Here is a 23076-nt window from a genome sequence, read left to right as displayed (position 1 = left end):
AAATTATTAAAGAAGCTGAAAATCCGGCACAACATAAAGAGACCAAGATACATCATTCATGCATGAATGCATTCGGAATGCATTTTGAAAACCACAATAAAATCACCAATTGACATTATCTTAATATTTAAAGAGAGTTAGTGCAGTTACTGAAGGTGGATATGAGCTATTACCTCCGATTTCGTTGAACCTCCATCGAGTTGCATGAAAATTGGTAAGTGGTTAGAGAATATCTCAAGGAACAAAGGTGACATGGTGTCAACTTGCGCTTTTACCTTGGGGGTGGATGCCACCCCTTCTCGGGAGTGAAAATTATTTTATTAAAAATATCCCCAGAATTCGATAGAGGGGCAAATTCTAAACAAAATTTGTTACATATAGTTATTAAAATAAATCAAAACTTTTTGAGTTATTAAAGATCAAAGATTTTAATTTTTGTGAGAAAAATGCATGTTTTTACCGATTTTTCATAGATAACTCAAAGCTATAAGATTTTACAAAAAGGTTATTACTACCAAAATTGAATCTAATAAAAAATGAAATAAACTCCTTACTGAAAAGATCTTTTAATGTTAACTAAATGTGAGTTATAGGTAATTGAATGTATACTTTTTTCGGTGAGTACACAAATCTAAGTATTCAAGCTTTAATAACGGGAAAATGATACATTTTATAACATAACCTTATTAAACATTAATTTGTCAAAGTACTTAGAAGTATCTATCAAATGAGCACACGAGCAAGTTGATAGCATTAAAATTTATGCAACAAATATTTTTCAAAATTTATCTTTTAAGAATTTTTCAAAAAAAAATATTGTTTTTTTTTAAATAACTCCGTTAATTTTTACGATATCAGGTGTGCCTTAACACCATTCGAAAGTTAATTTTATTGACTATTAAACCACGTTGAATTTAATCTCTTAAACCCCTTACTTCTTTTAAAAATAAAAGGTGAAATGGCCCCGGTTACATGGTTCTCGAAGAAAAATTTAATTAAACGTTTCTATCTCCGTTATTTTTTACCCCGTAGCTATATACCCTATAGTTTTATATAGTTATATAAAGTTAAAATATTTGATAGACAAAACTAAAATTTGGTTATACATATATAACATTTTACGTATATTGAGTATTTTTGGAGTTATTATCAAAAGAAAATGAAAATTACGATACCTTTAAAAATTCTGATTTTTAAAATGATATCTTTTTTAAAATATGCATTCTAAACCAGTCAAAATTGTTAAATCATTATTTATGCTAATATAAAGAAATTATTCTAAGGACTACTATAAATTTTAATTTGTGTGGAAATGGCGTATGTTTTATTTTTCACTTTTTCCTAAAAACTTCTAAATGGTTCTCTTATTTTCATCATAACTTGCTTAATTGTGATGATATTGACCTCTACTGGAGCTTATTTGATAGGTACTCCGAAGTACTTTGACAAGTGTTTAGTAGATATATTTTATAAGATGCATCTTCTCCCGTTATTTAAGCTTGAATACTTAGATTTGAGTACTCGTCGAAAAAAATATACATTCAATAATTAACCATAACTCACTTTGAATTAACATTAGTTTAGTTCTTTAAGCAAGGAGTGTATTTAGATTTTTATTATCTTCAATTTTGATAATAATAACTTTTTTTAAAAGCTTATAGTTATTGAGTTTTACGTGAAAAACAGCTTTAAAATATGCATTTTTTAAGAAAAAATAAAATCATTGATCTTTAGTAACTCAAAAAGTATTGATTTATATTAATAAGTTTATATAACAAATTTTGCTTAGAATTTGTCTCTCTATCGATTTATTTAATTATTAAAAAAATAATAATTTTCATCCTCGAGAAGGTGTGGTATTCACCATCACGGTAAAAGCGCAAGTTGGCATCATGTCACCTGTGTTCCTTGAGGTACCCTCTAACTACTCACCAATTTTCATGAAAATTGATGAAGGTTCAACGATATCGGAGGTGAAAACATTCAGTGACTGCACTAAGTGGATTGAAAGATATTTTTCCTAATTTTGACATCGCTTTGCACATTTACTTGTGCATCCCAGGTGCCAACGTATCCGCTGAAAGGTCATTTTCAAAAATATGAAGAACTAAAAATAATTTCTCATCAAGTATGACGCAAGAACGTGCAATTTGTCGATTTTGTCAAGAAAATTTTTTTTTTTTTGAAAAAAAGTCTCTGATGTGATCGAACTGGAATGACAATTTTTTCTGTTATAGGTATATACACATCGTAGTTTAAATCAATTTTTAGTGTTTTTGCAAATTTCTGCAAATTTCTGCAATTTTTTTCGCAAAAATGGTACATGGTTGAAGGGCGGCTACTAGAGAATTGCCTAGGGCGTCAATTGACCTAAACGCGGCCCTGGTAATAACAGGAGTTTTGGGGGTATTTTAAATATGAGAAATAGGGTGTCTTATTTTAAAAGTTGTTTGCTTGCTTTACCATGTAGATATTAAATACCATCTAGAATTCGGCATATTAATCTAGCCTGACAAATATCATTGCCTACATTTTTTCTAAACAGGTTTGCTTGATATTCTGTACCGTAATGGAATTATCGCCAATGTCGCATTAAAAACTCACCCTCTATGTCTATATAGGAATTTATACGAAAAAAAAACAGTGTAAGTAAAGGATAGCAGCCAAACTAGTTTATGAAGCAATTAGTTAATTAACAACCTAATAACTATGCTTCAGTCATATATCACGGGACGCATCAAATTGATTTCTCAAAGCGTGAATTATAGGGACCTGGTCGCCATGGCGTGACGAATAAATGAATAAATGAAGATACTAAAAAAGGGAATCTACACCTAACTCCAATATTAATATGTTGTAAAGATATAAAAGGAATATATAAATGCTTATAAGATATTGTCGGATTAAATAAACATAAATTAAAAAAAGAAAAATATTAATTGGGTAAATAAACAATGTTTCAAAAATTACACAGGCCTACAGAAAAAAAAAATTGTTTTGGTGCCGTGAATCTTTAAGCTGATTTTTACTATATTAGGGGCGATAAATCGAAATATGGATTTCGTTTCTTTGTATCAGCTCTAGTTTTATGGATATGGCAAAATCCGAAATTAGAGCTTTAATATTTGAGATAATGAAGAATGTGCTATTCAAAGGAATGAATATTGTTAATTAAACTTATTTCTCATTATATATTTGTTGTCCTCACTGTATTATGCCTTATTTATGCAAGAAATAATACTTTATTATCGTTACATTACTATTTTATAAGGAAATAAAAAAGCTTGGAGAGTATTTTTAAACTTTTAAAATGATACATTTACCACTTGTAAACCCATTCAGCCTCCATCTAATAATGGCTCATAGCCCATGGACCGTGCTTCGCCTACATAGGAAGGAAGCTTCCCCAGATAAGTATGGAAAAACTTAAAGCTGGAATCTTTGATGGACCACAGATCAGACTTCTTACAGAGGATCCGGCTTTTGTGGGGTCAATGAATGAGGTAGAGAAAAAAGCTCGGCTTTCATTTGTGGATATTATGAAAAATTTTCTGGGAAATCACAAAAGTGAAAACTATGCTGAGCTGGTAAACCGTTTGCTGAATGACTTCCAATTACTTGGATGGAATATGAGCATCAAAGTCAACTATCTTCACAGCCACCTGTACGGTTTTGCTGAAAACTTAGATGACACAAGTAATGAGTAAGGTGAGAGACTTCACCAAGAAATAAAAACCATTGAGGACCGCTACCAAGGAAGACGGGGCATGGGCAGCCTATGGAAAACTCAAAGACATCTTCAAAATGCTGGGCATGGGCAACGTAAAACATGTGACCAATGTGTGCTGCCTGTGGTGACTTATGGTGCCGAAACTTTGACATTGATAGCTACAACTTCTAAAATGCTGCAAATAGCTCAGAGGAAACTGGAAAGGTCAATGCTGAGTATATCGCTTCGTGACCGAGTTGGAAATTAAGACTTAGACTAAGAACATGAGTTACCGATGTAATTTCCCGAATTGCCACCCTGAAATGGAACTGGGCCGGGCACGTCGCCCGAATCAGTGATTGGAGGTAGACGAAGAGATTACTTGAGTGGAGGCCTAAATTAGACAAAAGAAGTAGAGGAAGACCCCCTACTCGTTGGACTGACGATCTCAAGAAAATGTCAAGGAATTGGATGCAAAGTGCTCAAAATGGAGCACAATGGACAAAAATGAGGGAGGCCTATGTCCAGCAGTGGACGCAAAGGGCTGGATGAGGATGATGATGATGAAATGGCTTAAAATATACGTATTTTTTAATTGTTTGGTTTTTATTTTAATTTAGTATATTCATATCAGCATATTCGAATTTTAATGCATAAAAGCTGGCATGATCTACGTTATCTGGAAAACTAGAGCTGATAGAGCAAAACTAAGGCCATATTCGGAACCAGCACCCCAAATATACCCAAAATCAGCTTTAAATACTTCGGCACCAAAAACACTGTAGGCCTGTGTATTCATCACCTAAAATTATGCTTTTCTTCAAAGTTGATTTTTTCTTAAACTGTTTAACGGATTGCGCTAATTTTTTTTATTACTTTAGATTTTTCTTTGGTCTTTGGACATACAGTTGTGTATACAAACTTTTTTTTTTTGAACGTATACCGGGTGGTAGAAAAGTAATGCTTTTCTTATGCTAAGTGTAAAAAGGCATATAACGTTAAAAATGGGGTACGGAAAAATAATCCCCGGACAAATAATCCCGGACAAAAGATCAACACAAATTTTCCCTGGACAAAAGATCCCCGGAAAAATAATCCCCGGACAAAAATCCCCACAAAAAATCCCGGACAAATAATCCCCACAAATTTTTTTGGACAAAATATCCCCACAAAATATCCCGGACAAAAAATCCCCAAGAAATATTTGAGTGAAGAACAGTGAAATTTGTGCATCCCATAAAAATTTTATGGCGGTTTTGTTCACTTAACCCTTAAACACCTAAGGGTGGGTAAAAAATGTCCACCTAATGCGTATTCCCTTGTAACATATATATTACGTGTTTAAATTTTTTTTAAAAATTATTTATTGTTAAAAAGACAGCCCATTATCGAATGTTAATTTGGTTCTACCAATATTTTTGAAAATAAAAGCAGCATTTTGAGTTAAATATGGATGGGCATAAAAAGTACACCCTTGGCAAAACTTGTTACTAAAGGTGTCTATATAATTTCTCGTTGGTAGGAAGATAATCCATATAATTTTCAATGTATAATTACATAATCTACATAATTATCCGCCAATGAGGAGGCTAAAAGAAAGAATATGGAGAAAATCGACAAATCTGAATTACTGGTATGTTAATTTTGATGTACATTGTAATTTTGTTGGAAGGTTTGTAAATTTTTTATATTAATATTTTAGAAGATGCTGTGTTTATTAAGCATAAGATTCTTAAGTTTAATCCATTTTCAACAACTCTCAATAAATATATTAGCTATTTTCGAGGTGGACATTTTTTACCCACCCTTGGGCGTACATGGAACCAAAAAAAGTTTGGGCGTTTAAGGGTTAAACCCCCCCTCCAAACTTTTGTGTCCGTTACAATTCATTTATTATTGTGGCACCGTTAGTTAAACACAATGTGTTTGAAACTTTTTTGCCTTTCAGTACTTTTTTGAAAAGCCAATATTTATCGAGATATTTTGAATATTTGTCGAATCCACCACATATTTGTATATGGTTAAGTATGATTATAGACACCTCCTGTTCCCAATCTGAAAATTTATTTAGAACGTACATTTTTAGGTATATTTTGAAAAAGAAGCCACATCTCGATAAAAGGTGACATAAAAAAAACTAATAGGCCAAAAAGTTTTAAAAACACTATGTTTGACTAATGATACCACAATAATAGTTTAATCGGAACGTACACAAACATTTGGGGGGTTTAAAGGAACAAAACCCCCTAAAATTTTTATGTAAGTATATTAAAAAAGAAGCCGCATCTCGATAAAAACTGGCTTATCGAAAAAATACTAGGAGAAAAAATGTTGTGTTTAACTAATGGTACCGCAATAATGAATTAATTGGAGTGTACACAAAAGTTTGGGGGGGGGGGTTTAAGGGAACAAAACCCCCATAAAATTTTATTGGGTGGACAAATTTTACTACACTTTTGTTTTAAGATATTTTTGCCATAAGAATGATACATGTCCATTTTCAATAAAAATATCTAATAGTTTTCGATATATTGAAAAAATCAATTTTCATTTTGTAACATCAAATGGCTTTAATTTTGTTTATGAGCACATTTGTACTAAGGTAAGGTAGGTTCAACTGAACTATTTTTGATCCCAGAATGTGTGGTATAATTTATGACCAATCTTTTCGGGACACCCTGTATATTGCATTCCCAATACTTCTTTTCGGTGTACATTCTTCTCTCACAACTTCTCTCACTACATAAATACATTAAAAACGAAATATTTCTCACGCAGTCAGAATAGTATATTGTGCAACAAGTGCAGAAAGGTACTAATTTCTCACGTGTTTGAAAAGTTGCGGTACGAGCGCAAGCGAGTGCCGCAATTCAAACGAGTGAGAAATTACCTTTCTGCACGTGTTTCACACTATACTTTTTCTACAAGCACAGTTTTTCCTAAAAATAAAAATCACAATTTCCAAACGACGATTAATTATAATTCGCGGTGTGCAAGTACTTGGAAGGGGAAACGAGAAACGACCCTGCGCGAGTCGCGGAGAAATATTGCAACTATCTTAAATAATTCATATTGTCAAATTGACGTATATTTCATACCTTCTGTCAATGAAGCAGAAAAATTATATATTGCTCCACAATATTGATATGATATGCAATTATTATATAAAGGTAAATTTAATTAATTTTATTTTGCTTGCAGTACTGCATTTTAATAACTAATTTTATTTAATCTTAAAATCTTATTTTTTCTTCTTATTATTTTTTTGGACTATGGCCTTGACAATTATCCAGTAACCAGGACTAATATAATTGGCCAATATAATTAAAAGTGCGAATTTTAGTATAGAGCGTAGAAATAGGGGTCGCTTTGCCGAACTTGCACGGTCCCAATAGCCCACATAACAATGATGTTCGCATCATGTTCTAAGCATATCCTACCAACATTCGTCGAAGTATATCCTTTTTAGTATATGCGTAGTACAAGCATAGCATGTACCATAAAAAACATTCTAAATTTCATGTTCTTTGCATGTGCCTCAAAGAATATTCTTGCACCGAATATACTGAGCACATTCGGGTACGTAGTATCTCGGAATGTTCGTAAAAGTTTATTCTTAGAATATACCTTAATCGAATATTCTTAGTATATGCGTAAGTATATGCAAAAGTATATACTTCACACGTACCTACTTGTATATACTTTTAAAATATCTAAAAAATAATATACTGTATGTACCTACCTATAGGAAGAAGAATAATGTGAGCCTATAGATTATCAACTTCGAATAATTAATAAAATTTATGTATTTTAGTAGGTACTACTGAACTATCTAATTCATTTTTTTTAAACCGTTTTAATTCTATGGTAAAAAGTTTAAAACTTAATTCTATTGTGAAGAAAAATGAGAAATTCTCGTTTCGTTTTCAGTTGAAATGAATATACCATTTTGATTTAAGTAGTTTATACCATAAGTAAAATAATTTTCGGGAATCCGGAAACGGCCATTCATTGTCATTCTGACCCTTGCATTGCATTTTATACCTGCACAAGGGAAGGGGGTAGGTAACAAAAGAGCAAAATATGAAAATAGTTTCCAGTACAGTTATGCATTTATCATTTATGTCTACGCTGTTAGGTAGGACCAAGTATTTCTAGCTACAAGGACTAAAACATTTTTAAGAACATAAAAAGCAGTTTGAAAATAATAAATTCATATTGGTATTTCAATATTTCCTAAATACCTAGTAAGTAAAAGTATGTATAATGTATATAGATACCTATAAATTTTAGTAATTTACATACATATTATAATATATTTGGCTATTATATAATTATATAAGCAGCATTTTTATTTTGATGTGCACATAATAACTAAATATATTACTTATATTTTATATATAGGCTACTTACCCATATAATATTTATTATACATAGGTACCTATATAACTAACTAAAGTTTATATATTTTATACTTACTTTTTACGTAATATTGTAGAATGTAATATCTACATTCTCATATGCAATTAAAATATGTAAATATAATATATTCGTAGAACCAAAGAATACTAACACACCCTGTGGGTGTGTTAGTATTCTTTGGTAGAACCTATAGGATGAGATTGGGTGATGTTGAAAACATACTTCTGAGAAATACAGCACATCCTTGGAATATTCTTCCCATATACTAAAAATATGTGCGATAGTACATTCTAAGTATATACATAGAAGGTATATAGCACTTCCTTGGAATATTCTTCCCATATACTAAAAATATGTGCGATAGTACATTCTAAGTATATAACTAGAAGGTATATAGCACTTCCTTGGAATATTCTTCCCATATACTAAAATATGTGCGATAGTACATTCTAAGTATATAAATAGAAGGTTTATAGCACCTCCTTAGAATCTTCTAAAAAGTATGTTCTTGGTATATACTGAAAAGAAGTGCGGTAGTACATTCTAAGTATATACATAGAACGTTTAAGTACTGTAATGTAGTATATACTCAGTATATGCTCTGCACATTCGCAATGGTAATTACGCATATTCTAAGTATATACTTTTTCTGAAAAGTATGTTCTATGAATCTACTAAGAACATGAAATTGTTATGTGGGAGGTACCTATGTGATAAATTTTAAACTGTATTTAAACTAATCAATTTAAATTCCTTATACCTAAATAAATTGCACAGAAATCAGTTAAAAAATTAATGCACTGCCTTAATTTGTTTAAATTTAAACAATTATTACACATTATTGACATTATATTTATGCAGTCACGGACATAGAGGTATATATTAACATAGAGGGAGCCTACCTTCTGCGCTTCCTGACGACAAGATTTCATGGACTGGTTTGCTGCATCTCTTTCTAACACATTGTATCGAAAATCTATGATGACATTCAGTGTGAATATAGGCACGGAAGAGGAGGACAACTGTAGCAGCTTTACTATGCGTAAGAGTGAAACAGCACTAATCCAAATAAAAAAGATGGTGTCGTCACTTCGCTCTGAATGACACTCTCTCTATGCTAATATATAACTCTATGGTCACGGATTTACACAAAACCTACTTCATTCGACGTCTCTTGCACAGGTTGCTAAATCCTTATTGGTTATTTGATAATTATAAAATGTTTAATAAGAATAAAATTGTAAAATAAAACAGTTGTAACATCCATAATTTAGTTTCTATGCTATAGTTAAATATAATAATTGTCTTATAGGTTATATATTTGTCTAAAGTTTAACCACGGATGTAAACAGAATATAACGTTACTCAGAATGCGGTAGTCCACGGATGTAAACAGAATATAACGTTACTCAGAATGAGGTAGTCAACTGTGCAGAAAAGAACTTTGCGGCACAGAAACGTCACTTTGCGGCACAGAAACGTCACTTTTCTGCACACTAGTGTCAAATATCTTATACTGTGAGAAAATATCAAGTTTGCTAACATAAAACCGTGCAGAAAAGTGCACTTTGAATAGTGGTTGTAGAAAAATAATTTTTCGCACTGGTTCTCCGTCGATTTCCGTACAGATGATCGCAGTTTTCATGGTAGCATGCATAATACAAACACAATTATTTTGTCAAACAAAATGTGTTGAAGCAAAACGTACCAGAAATTACTTTTTAAAACTGTTCAAATATAATTGTATATAGTTTTAAATAAATTAAGTATATAAATATTAAAATTATAAAATACCTACATATATTATTATATATTTTATTTCAATTTAGCATGCAATATACTAAAAGTACCTAAACTATTTTCTATTTTGAAGTTTAAACTCTTTACTACAACGCATCCATGGAAAAAGTACAGTGTACATCACTTGAGAAAATGACGTATTTCTCATTAGTTGTACAATATCCTATTAACTACATGATTGATTAAAAGAACTCACTAAGGAGAAATTACCAAAATTGATGAAGTAGCGCGACATATCCATTGTTTCTCACTTTATCATGAAGTTAAAAAGTTTTCAGTTAAAAGTATCATTATATGAAGTTAAAAAAATACATACTTTTTACGGTTTTGCCGAAACTACTGCCAATATTGTAATGATTGGATTTTACGAGGTATTTGTTGTATATTTTTTTACCTACAATTTTTATATTCATCATTGGCGAGCATACAAGAACTGGTTTGCATCATTCTAAGAACAAAAATAGTACGCAACTAAGATATTGTAAATTAATAATCTTTTTTAAATTCCTCGTTCAATTTGTTACTACAAATATATCTAAAAGATGAAGTTTTCGATCCTAATAGCATTATTAATAATATTTAGAAAATATTAAAATATTACTAAAAGATTTTTAAATCGAAAACTTATTGGTCCATTTCCTTGGTAACACCTCCAAGGCTTCTAAAATTTGCAAGCCAAATGGATGCTGAAGCGAAGAAGACAAGAGGGAATTCAAAAAACTTACAATTCACGACCCCGTCTGTTCAGCTGGTAAGTTCCAATAGAAAATGGATCTAGTTACTCGAAGGAGTAAAGACCAATATAAAAATAAAATAAAAATTTTATTTTTAATTCAGTTGCAATGCGAAGGCAAAACAATCTTACTTTTCAATTAGAATACGGAGCGCAGTCCAGTCCCTTGGATCGCGATTTTCGGCTCTTATTGGAGCCTCATCGGAAAGAACGTAGGCTTGTTCTCCATATCCCAATTGATCCATACTGAGAGGTTTTCCTACCCATTGCAACTGAAGTGAAAATATTAGGTGACTAGCGTCATCTGGCAATTAAAAGATGAAGTTTTCGATCCTAATATCATTATTAATAATAGTTAGAAAATATTAAAATATTATTAAAAGATTTTTAAATCGAAAACTTATTTGTCAATTTCCTTGGTAACACCTCCAAGGCTTCTAAAATTTGCAAGCCAAATGGATGCTGAAGCGAAGAAGACAAGAGGGAATTCAAAAAACTTACAATTCACGACCCCGTCTGTTCAGCTGGTAAATTCCAACAGAAAATGGACCTAGTTACTCGAAGGAGTAAATACTAATATAAAAATAAAATAAAAATTTTATTTTTACTTCAGTTGCAATGCGAAGGCAAAACAATCTTACTTTTCAATTAGAATACGAAGCGCAGTCCAGTCCCTTGAATCGAGATTTTCGGCTCTTATTGGAGCCTCATCGGAAAGAACGTAGGCTTGTTCTCTATATCCCAATTGATCCGTACTGAGAGGTTTTCCCACCCATTGCAGCTGAAGTGAAAATATTAGGTGACTAGCGTCATCTGGCAATTAAAAGATGAAGTTTTCAATCCTAATAGCATTATTAATAATATTTATAAAATATTAAAATATTACTAAAAGATTTTTAAATCGAAAATTTATTGGTCCATTTCCTTGGTAACACCTCCAAGGCTTCTAAAATTTGCAAGCCAAATGGATGCTGAAGCGAAGAAGACAAGAGGGAATTCAAAAATAAAATTTTTAATTTATTTTTATATTGGTCTTTACTCCTTCGAGTAACTAGGTCCATTTTCTGTTGGAATTTACCAGCTGAACAGACGGGGTCGTGAATTGTAAGTTTTTTGAATTCCCTCTTGTCTTCTTCGCTTCAGCATCCATTTGGCTTGAAAATTTTAGAAGCCTTGGAGGTGTTACCAAGGAAATGGACCAATAAATTTTCGATTTAAAAATCTTTTAGTAATATTTTAATATTTTCTAAATATTTTTAATAATGTTATTAGGATCGAAAACTTCATCTTTTAATTGCCAGATGACGCTAGTCACCTAATATTTTCACTTCAGTTGCAATGGGTGGGAAAACCTCTCAGTACGGATCAATTGGGATATGGAGAACAAGCCTACGTTCTTTCCGATGAGGCTCCAATAAGAGCCGAAAATCGCGATTCAAGGGACTGGACTGCGCTCCGTATTCTAATTGAAAAGTACGATTGTTTTGCCTTCGCTTTGCAACTGAATTAAAAATAAAATTTTTATTTTATTTTTAAAAATATATCTTTTTATTCAAAAAACAAAATATCTTAATCCTTAAAAAGTAAAAAAAAAATAAAATCAATGGGAAAGTCCCAGTAGCTGGCTGTATACCATAATTAAAAATCATACAGAACAAGTAAAAACTTCGTTTACAGACCAACCAGGTTGGTCTGTGTCCATCTAACTGGCAAGTACCACACGTTACCATCGAGCAGTGAATCATGTTGCCCTTTGAGCACTCTTAAATTTTATCGTTTAACATCGACTGAGAGTCGCCACAACATCATCTTTTAAAAATGTAAATCATATTTCTCGATGTCACCTATTCTACAAGATTGCTAGTTCCATGTACTAAGCCGAACGCACTGAAGATGATCTGATCTAGATTGAAAACGTTTTGCAAATCCTTTTGGATGACTTTTTAATAGTTTTTCAATAAACTTTTTATACCATTATACAAACGAAGTTTTTACTTGTTCTGTATGATCCTTAAAAAGTATTTAAAAGATCTAAAAGATTTAAAAGTATTTAAAAAGATCCTTAAAAAGAAGTAAACATGGTGTTTCAAAAAAACGCAACACCGTCTCTAGGATAGGTAAAAAACTAAAGAATTATTGGGGTTTGCTTAGTAAAGAAATTTTGTACCGCCATTCATTTTCAAGATACAGGGCGTTGAAAAAAAAAATTACACATTTTCTATGATTTTGCCGAAACTAATGACATTGAAATTTGGCATATACATAGTAGTTTTAAGAGGTAATTATTGTGCATTTATGACATATAATCAAGAATTTGATATTCATCATGGGTGAGCATACGAGTAATGGTCTGAACTGCAGTAATCCCTGTATCTTAAAAATGGACAGCGTCGCAAAAATGTTTTACTAAGCAAACCCGAATTATTTTTTAATGTGTTACAAATATCCTAGAGACGGTGTTACCTGTTTTTGAAACACAATGTATAAGTAATTTTTAAAAAATTTAATGAAGTTTTAACTTACGTCAAATACTAATAAAATGCGAGGGATTTCATTTTTGGTGTGGAAAAAATTTTTAGAAAAAACTCCTCATGTATTGCAAAATGCAAAAAGCATGAATTAGTCTATTAATTATCGTAGAAAAGGTAGAAAAGTTTAGAACGACACATGGGACTTTCATAAAAACACATTAAATTTTTTTGATTATTTTGAACCCCACCAACCTAAGAAACTACAATTTTGAGCTTGTGTCAATAAATTTATTTGTAAAATTTCTTTTATAATGAATTAATAAACAAGAAAATATTATTAGTCTAATTAATTGTTGGAAACAAACTTCGATAACCTTTCAAATGAAGTGTCACCTGACACCAGTTAATACAAAAAAAAAAATAAAAGGGTGGCTGTCACCTGATACAGGTCCAATAATATGCAGAAACTTTGATGTCGTCCGATATTAGAAGAAGTTTAAAAATCGACGTGTTAGAGCCATTTGGCTTTATCTCTAAAATTGATCCCAATAAATGTCTTGACGAAAATTACATATATAAACTGCAAAATTTCACCTGGTATTATCTATAATAATAGAACCTACATAATAATATATTCTTCCACCTACCTCTACCGAAAGTATAATTTTCCTGACCTGATTGTAGGGAGCAAAGTCGTACTTTTCCTCCCTGGGTAGGGAAAGTACTTTTCCTCACTAGGGAGGAAAAGTCAAAGTGACGTCATGGTATGTCATTGACGAAATGACTTATTGACGCCCTATACAATATTCTATTATCTACTACGTAAGTATCTATACATTTTAACTTTATTTATAGAGCACCCTGTATTTTGCAGAATGGTAAAAACAGTAAATTGTTATTTTGATTTAACAATGTTTACATTCATAATTTAATTTATATTTGACAGTTGACAGTTATACTGTACCTACTTGTTAGCTTTAGCGCTCTAATAAATTTTGCCAGCTAGATACATAAATAAATTATTTAAAAATGAAAAAATTACTTGATATATTTGAGGGCGGTGGAAAAATCATATGTATAACATGGGAGTAAAGTGCCTTTTCCTCCCACGAATGATAAATGCCCTCCGCTACGCGTCGGGCAGTAAACTTCATTCTCGAGAGGAAAAGTAGCACTTTTCTCCCTTGTGTTACAAATAGCTATTTTATAAGCTTGTGAAGTAGCTTTTAAAAACATCAAAATATAGAGAGGGTGCCTCATTAAAAATAAAGATGACTTACGTGATTCACTTTGTATATTTACATTTATGTTTAAAAAGCGCACATGTATATAAAACAATCAACGGGTCTCAAATCCAGTTGCACCAGCAAGTAACGATTGATTTGGATTGCTCGTTTATTTTAAAATATAATTGTCAAAAAACTGTCAAATTAAAACAGAAATTTTAATGATTCTCCCAAAAAATGTTAAATTTTAACCTTTTTCTAAAGAAAAGTGTTCCGTTATTATATTTGATGTAAAAAATTTAATATTTTTCGGGATGTAATTGTTAAAATTTATATTTTTGCTTGACAGTTTTTTGACAATTTATTTTAAAATAAACGGGCAATCGATATAAAAAAAAGAATATGTGTGTACTTTGTAAGCACGTAAGAAGTTATACTTCTGTTATATGATTTCAATGAAATTACTATACTTTAAACAGTTTATTTATGTTTTTTTTAAATATTAAACTAATTTTAATCCGCGAGTAGTCGCGCGGTGAGATAGAATCTCAATGTTTATCCTTTTTCGCGATAACTTGATGAAAAATTTTGCAATTTTGAAAAAATTTCGTAAGTGCCTCGAGGAAGGGTGTAGTAATTCGTAGGAATTTTCTTTTTTCTTCTTCTTCTTCTTTTTTTGGAATTTGTGGCTTTGGGGAGAGCCAATTAGCTTTAACCCGCGAGTAGTCGCGCCGTTAGACAGAATTTCACATTTCATCCTTTTTCGTAATATATACAGTAAAATTTGTCAGTAACGGCCACTAAAAATGAAAGAACTATTGGCCGATATATAAAGGTGGACGGTATTGCCAGTTTTTGTAGTCTACAATATAATTGGTTTGGGAAATTTTTAAACTGTCTGTTAGGACAGGTGGCCGATGTTGGCAGGTGGCCGATGTTGGCAGGTGGCCGTTAACACAGGTTTTTTCAATAAAATTGTTAGAAATATATATTTTCAATATAAAAAGTAGATAAAAATAGTACAAAATAAAAATTTGCTTTAAATTCGTATTTTGAGATAGAATCTCACACGCGACTATCGACGTTACAGAAGTTAGCGCGATTACTCCCGGGTTAATACTTACTACTTTAATAATACTCCAAAAATTTTTATTAAAACAATACCAAAAATTTAAAATGATATAAAAGAATAAAACACTCACAAACACATTGAAAAATGCCACAAAGAAATTATTTCTGTACAATAATTGTTGGTAAAAATTTTAAATAAATACGTATTTTCTAAAAAAATAATAATAAATATACTTAGAATGATAAAATGTATAAATAAATAAAAAAATAAAAATTTGCATTGTGGATCGAACCCTCGTATATTAGGGTGGTCAAGTTTTGGAATCAAAGCACCTTAGCGTTTAATCACTTCAACATACCTGTCATTTGGGAAGATAGATCAACTGAACCTTTTAACCTGTTTGACAGTTCTGAATTTAATCTTAGTAATTTTTGTGGAATTAAAATATTAAAATCCACAAATCATACAGTAAAAAAAACAATGTATTAGATGAAGATTGGTAGAAATTTTGTTGTAATCAAATTATATAAATCAAAGCATTATCTACTACATAGTGTTTTACATTTTCCAAATAGGTAGGTACCTATGTAATTTTTTATTAAGTGGGGGATTTACCTTATCAAGAGCAAGACCTGCGGGGATTCGGTAAAGGCGGAGGTAGATATTTGGCTACTGATGGGCGGAGCGTAAATACTATAAATTACGTTTCATACAATAAAATAATCTTCCTTATCTCTAAGTATCATAAATACGAGGGGATTTGAAATCTTTGAAATAAGTTTAAAGACTTATTTTGCACAGTCTGCAATAATAAGGAAATAAGGATTACCTTGTCATGTACTTTATCCTTGAAAAATTCAGCTTGTTACAAATAAGTGGGAGGTAAATCGTTTTCTAGAGCGAATATTGTAATACCTACACTCTACTAATTCCTTTTGTGAGTTTGTTACATATACATAGATGAATATTTCTTCTTCTTCTTAAGGTGCCGAGACCGCTTGTAGATCGTTGGCTCTCATGTTGCGCAGCATATTAACAATCATTGTCTTATTTACAGCCGCACGAATTAGTTCAGTGCTAGTTTTCCCAAACCATTGGCGTAGGTTTTTAAGCCAAGAAGTTGTACGGCGGCCCACACTTCTTTTTCCCATTATTTTACCTTGCATGACAAGGTGAAGTATGTCATATTTTTCTGGGTGACGCATTATATGACCAAAGTATTCCAATTTGCGCCTTTTAACCGTGTTCACTACTTCGCAACTTTTATTCAAACGTTGCAAAACCCTTTCGTTTGTGACTCTTTCTACCCAACTGATCTTCAGAATACGGCGGTAGACCCACATTTCAAATGCTTCTAGGTTTTTTAAAAGCGATTCTGTCAGTGTCCATGCTTCAACCCCGTAAAGTAGTACTGGGAATATATAACATCGGACCATTCTTATGCGAAGTTCCAAATTTAGATCATGACTGCACAGGATTTTCTTAAATTTCATAAAACTTGTTCTTGCTTTGGCAATTCTACTTTTTATTTCTGTACTAGGGTATGTATTTAGATATCAGTAAATAATTGTGAAAATAAGATGAATTTTTGTTTGAACATTTTTATTTAAGGTGAAACAGTAGCGATCAACAGGTAGCCAAAACGCGTTCCAAGATTGCGGCTGTAATTTTGAATATTTTTTCGAGATATTTGGCACACGTATTCGTAATATAATAAAGAATGGCGGTACAGAGCCCAATTTTAAAAATATATTAATATGTGGAAATTACTCTATAATTAAATACTATATTAAAAAAAAAACGAACCTGTACCGCCATTAAGAAAAACAAAAAAATACACTTTCTTCAAATAAACTTTTTTATCCTATGCCTAGATTTTGTGTCATTTTGGAACTACTAATAAAATAAAAAATTTTAGTAGTTCCAAAATGACACAAAATCTAGGCATCGGATAAAAAAGTTTATTTGAAGAAAGTGTATTTTTTTGTTCTTCTTAATGGCGGTACAGGCTCGATTTTTTAATATTGTATTTAATTACAGAGTAATTTCCACATGTTAATATATTTTTCAAATTGGGCTCTGTACCGCCATTCTTTATTATATTACGAATACGTGTGCCAAATACCTCGAAAAAATATTCAAAATTACAGCCGCAATCTTGGAACGCGTTTTTGCTACCTGTTGATCGCTACTGTTTCCTCTTAATGTCAACTCTGTCATAACTTATCGAATAGTGAATATCTGTCATACTGATCACAAGTTAAAAAAGGGCTTAAACTATCGATTTTCGGTAATATCGTAAAAATAAAAAAACTTACACTCGCTATAAAAAAATCTTACACTCGCTATAAAAAAATTTGAAAAAGATATGAAAAATCAATTGCATCAAGAAATATTTTAAACACAAACTCTTAAATGATTTTATATTGAGATATGGTTTCGGATTATTGCCTTTTATAAAAAATCTTACAGGAAAAATATACACAGTAACCTATCTATGACAAAATTTAAAATCTCTGTCATCTTAACAGTCAGAGATAAAAGTTGAATTATTTTGAAAATTACAGGATGTACCAATATGTAATGGCAAGATAAAGTTATTTTTTTTAATTATTAGGTACTATCAATAAGACAGAATTTAGAAAATCACACTTTTTAAAGTTTTGTGTTTTTATGTCCTAAAAATTCAAAATTAGAAAAAACGACTTACATGTCCCTTTTGACCATCTTGGGTATAAAAATAAAAAATCATTCAGTAAAAATAACACTTTATTTAATATTATCTTTATCTCTAATTGCCATTCCCCTGTTAACCCTGCTGTCAACGATTTCAGGCAAAACATACTCCAAATAAAACATTTTTATTTTCTCTTCCATTTTTTGGGTCCAGAATTCCTGGTTTCTTGGAATCTTTTCTATTTTTATTCCTTTTGGAGTCCAAACGCAAAGGTAGCAAAAATCCATTTTTGTAACATGCAATTGACCTTGAATTTGATAATACCAATTGTGGTTTTCATTAATTGATTTGTATTTTCTCCAAAATGTAATTTTTCTTGTATCTATTCCCTCATCTATTGTAAACATTCTACATGAATAGGGACACTTTATCTCTACAATGGAGTTTTCATTTTCTACAATTCCATCAGGAGAGGCAGCTACATAATTAAGTTCAGAATCAATAAAAAGACCACATTGTACAATTTTTTTGTTTAAGTAATTTTGCAAATCATTTCTAGCAATCTTTTCATTGTCAACCCCATATTGTGTAGCATTAGAAAAAAATTGTTCAGGATGAACAACTGACTTGATGAGATTTTTTAATGAAGATTTCTCCCTTTTTTTACAAATCTCGCCGAAATTTGAAGCAGTAATGCGTTTTTTTCTTTCGTTATGCCATAAACTGGAATCGGCTTGATTTCTGGTGTGTTTTTCAATAAGATGCTTTTCTTTCAGAGAAATGCATAAGCTATTCAAAAAATCTTTTTTTGCCAGTTGATAAGTTAAGTCATCCATATCTGGTTTTTTTTTTGTTTTGTGGTCGCGTCTTTAATTTTATTTTTTGTCTATAGATAGATTTCTGTGCAAGTCTTCTTTGTTTCATAGATTCGAATGTTTGAAGGAATTGATTACTGCACTCTCCGTACTTATTTTTTATGGTGGTCAATTCCTTTCGACTATTTAGGGCCACAACAGTTGCATAACATCGCGTCTGGTATGATCTTCTCATTATGTAATTAATTCTTTTCCCACCAGTATGTTTAGCAATTATATTGTTAAATTGCTCTTCACAATTATTGTCAACATCATAAATTAAGCTTTTGGGATGATTTGCAATATATCTGACAGGTACCATTAGCTTGTCATATAAAGCTAAAAATAAGAAAAAATTATACTAATAAATTTTGTACAAAAAAAAATTATATCTAAACAGTTTTTACTGCAGCTGTTTTATCAAGCAGCATTTTAATAATAATAATACTTACGAGTTAATTTCATATCAGAAATAGTGGTACTAACTTCATTTTTGTACAAAAGTATTCTGCACAATTTTTATGGTTTCCTGGTTAAATATCTTGCCTTAAATATTCAATTTTTTTGCCCAAAATATGTGGCTGATTTTTTCTATACTTGATAGCTTCTGTTATAGCATATCTAAATCTCAACATGTTTTTCTAAAACATCAAATGGTAAAAAATTATTCACATACTCAATATTTTCTACAAATTTTATTAGATGCATTAGTGTGAACATATCCTTTTTACACCGCCTTAGTTGAAACTAGTATTTTTAGGAACAAAAAAGACACTTATTCATTTTGAGATTATAAAACTCATTTTACTTTCTAAATTGAATTCAGTGTTTGTAATTATTATTTATGTATTGACATAAGGTCATTGAGGCTCGAAAATCGTATTTTGTCGGATCGGGTCCAAGAAACTGATTATAAGACAGGCAAGTGACTTGTTAAAGTACGAGTAGATCTTATGTGCGATGAAGGAGCCGAGTTGAGAACATCTAAACGAGTACCTACTTTAATTATCACTTCATGGACGTGTAACGTAGGTAATTGATTTATTTATAATTTCATACTGTTTAAAAATTGAAATAAAATACATTATATACAATGTTTACACATTACGTAGCTATTAGTTGTCAAGTTGATAGAACACAAACACATCTGATTTTGAAAAACAAAGTAAGAAGGTACGTAAACGTAACCGAAATAACTGAATAAATAAAGAAAATATTTGTGATATAACTTATAATTGAACAGAATGTCTGTGAATTCTAAATGTAGGTTGTTTAAAAGAAAGGGCGTTATAAGTCAAAAGCTGACTAAAAGGTTAAGTATCCTAAATCTTACATGTCACAAGACCGACAAATGCTTATTTTCTGTAATCAAAAATGTCCTGAAAGCCCTTTACAAAAAAATAAAACTTGAAAGTTAAGAAAAAAACAATCTTACCTTCACTTCTTTTCGGAGTTGCAAAGGCCCAGAATCCTTTTGTTGAGTCAGGTCTCTTATTTTTCTGAGATAATTTCTCAGCAAGTGATTTCGGAACTCCACCTTCTGAACAGAAATATCAAAATTTTTATATGGGTTCTTTTGCAATATAGCATCATAGCAGCTGCTATCTCCATCGGCAACCATTTTATTAAAAATTAATCCATACATTTCAATACTCTTGGTAAATCCTTCAGCAATAATGTTAGCTTCCATAGCACTTGAGGAACCGTTCCAATTTTTGTAACAATTATGTTGTGGTGTATCAGTGGAATATTTTTTGCAGATGATGCAAAATTTATTTCTCACTGTTAAAAATAGTACTTTTTTTGTTTTGAAACCCACAATTGCAGCAGCCCCACTAAATGAATTATAGTTTATTCTGTATGACCTTTTAGCCCAAACACCATCACAAACGACGATAACTAAAGGGATTCCGTCTTTACTTAGTTCACCGCATTCTATTGCTAATCTTTTTTCTTCGTTGGCAGCTTTTGCCATTTCTTCTAATGCCGCTTCTTCCCAAAGGTCCGATAAGTTATCCTGTATCTTGTTATATGTTTTAGAGGATAATGTTGGTATATTTAAAGAAGAATTGAATTCATTTAAATGTGCATATCCTGACCCAACGTTAGTAATGCCAAGGACAGCACTTTTATTGATTTCTTCGAAATCTTCAACTGTTGTCACAGTCTCAGTAGAAAGACACATATTACATTTAAATGTTATTTTAGATGCTAATCCAAATCTTGTTTCTTTTGTTACTTTTAAATTTTGAAGAGAACATCCAAAGTGAGGCGCATGGTTTGATATTAAAATCAGGGAATCTAAAAAATATTGAATATCAACTATTCTGCGTCCTTCGAGGTTTATTTTTGAGTCAGAGTCTACTTTTTCATTTTTCTTCACATTTTTAGAAACTGTAAGTTGACTAAGTTCGGAATTAAAAGTATCACTAGCGTCCATATTTTCACTAACATTAGAAACTACTACTTGTTTGAGTTGTTTGTTTACATAATTTGAAATCTCACAAAGGTCTGTTCCATTATTTGAATTGTCACAAAGGTTTGTTCCACTATTTGAATTCTCAAAAAGGTTTGCTCCGCTATTTGAATTTTCTTCATGTCGGAGTTGAGAATTATCAACTTTATTTTCACTCAGAGATTGTACACCACGTAAAACTGCTTCTACCATATAATTGTCTACTGAACTATTATAAATATTGTCTACATTATCTACATTAATAAAATTATTGCTTTCTTCGGTATAATTCTCAATAGCAGGAGTAGAACTTGCCATATTATTAAGTTGCAAATTCAAATCGTCCTCAACTTCTAGAAGTTGTAATTGTCCAGATGTTGAAGCTCTATCCTGAAATAACCGTATTTTGTATCAATAATTTCTCCATTTTACTTTGATAGAATTCATTTTCATAGACAATAAGATTTTTACAATCGCATAAATTTTATATAGGGCGTTTCATTGTGTCCATTTTGTTTTATATGGTACTTTGTAAAGACCTGAATAACTCTGCAAAGCTAAACCTGGGTATAATTTCTATTTTTAAAACTACAAGAAAAAATTAAATGAATGTATTGTACCTACCAATTACTTTTTGTCTAATAAAAAAACTTTGGGTTTCCTTTAAATTTTGCAATTAATAAGCAATTCAACTGTGATTATTAATAATTACTTATATTAATTAAAATAGTCCCTTAGAAAACCAATAAAATCTTAAATATCTCACTAGATATCCATTGTCACCACTGTTATACGCAGTGTGACCTGAAAGTGTGGAATAACTTCATTATTTCATAAACTGAAAATATTTTCAAAAAACCTGAAATAGGTTGATTTCAATTCTTAAAATTACGTTTCCTGGCACAGTTGCGAAGAAGATTACTTTACCTCATTTGAAGGGTATTTCAATTATCTACTAAATTGTTATAGGTATATAATGTTTCCCGAAAATATTTATAGTTTAGAAAATAATGAATTTATTTCACACTTTTGGGGCACACTGTATACATATAGTTACGTTGCTAATAGCTCTAAAGTTAGTCAACTCTTTATAAAACAACCTGAGTAATATATGAATTTATTCGCTACTTTCTTTTTTCTTACTTACTTTCAATATCTCCTGACGCTTGCGATTTAGGGATCGCGTTGATACTCTTTTAGATGACATCCATAATCGTTTTTTGGCACTTTTTCGAAGAGGCATCGTCAAAATATCAAAATAACACTCGAAACACAAAAATACACAGATAAGTCCGAAAAATACACAAAATACACGACACTACTGCTCAAATACAGGAAAGATAATGATATAATTACCTTCGATACCTACCTGCTGATTGTTTATATTATTTGCAGATGTTTTTATGTAATACCAAATTGTAATACCAAAAATACCACTGTCAGACACTAAACCTAATAGATGCAAATATTTTATTCTACAGGTAAAAATAATAGTTACTTACAAAATTCAAAGTGCGATTCCTCATTTGAAGCTATTTTTATTGGCAATTTAATGCAATAAAAAAATAATCTTGAAATCAACACCAGAAAAACAACAATTTTAGTTTTTAGTTAATTTGATTTATTAAAATGTGATTCCTAATAATTATTTTATTTT

General features: G+C 30.9%; 2 protein-coding genes across 3 annotated transcripts in view; both read right to left on the bottom strand.

Annotated features, from left to right (window-relative positions):
* LOC114332032 (TWiK family of potassium channels protein 18) overlaps window positions 1-23076 on the bottom strand; it is a 155321-nt gene that overhangs the window by 29243 nt on the left and 103002 nt on the right. The window lies entirely within an intron of this gene.
* Window positions 18120-21935, bottom strand: LOC126879750 (uncharacterized). Its single transcript, XM_050642980.1, has 3 exons — window positions 20400-21935; window positions 19417-19605; window positions 18120-19303 (listed from the first exon to the last, which is right to left on the bottom strand). The coding sequence occupies exons 1-2, from the start codon at window positions 21735-21737 to the stop codon at window positions 19498-19500; spliced, it is 1446 nt and encodes a 481-aa protein (XP_050498937.1). The 5' UTR covers window positions 21738-21935; the 3' UTR covers window positions 18120-19303; window positions 19417-19497.

This window comes from Diabrotica virgifera, chromosome 2 (assembly GCF_917563875.1).
Source record: "Diabrotica virgifera virgifera chromosome 2, PGI_DIABVI_V3a".
NCBI lineage: Eukaryota > Metazoa > Arthropoda > Insecta > Coleoptera > Chrysomelidae > Diabrotica > Diabrotica virgifera.
The sequence above is the reverse complement of the archived record's forward strand: the minus strand, read 5'-3'. Positions and strand labels throughout refer to the sequence as shown.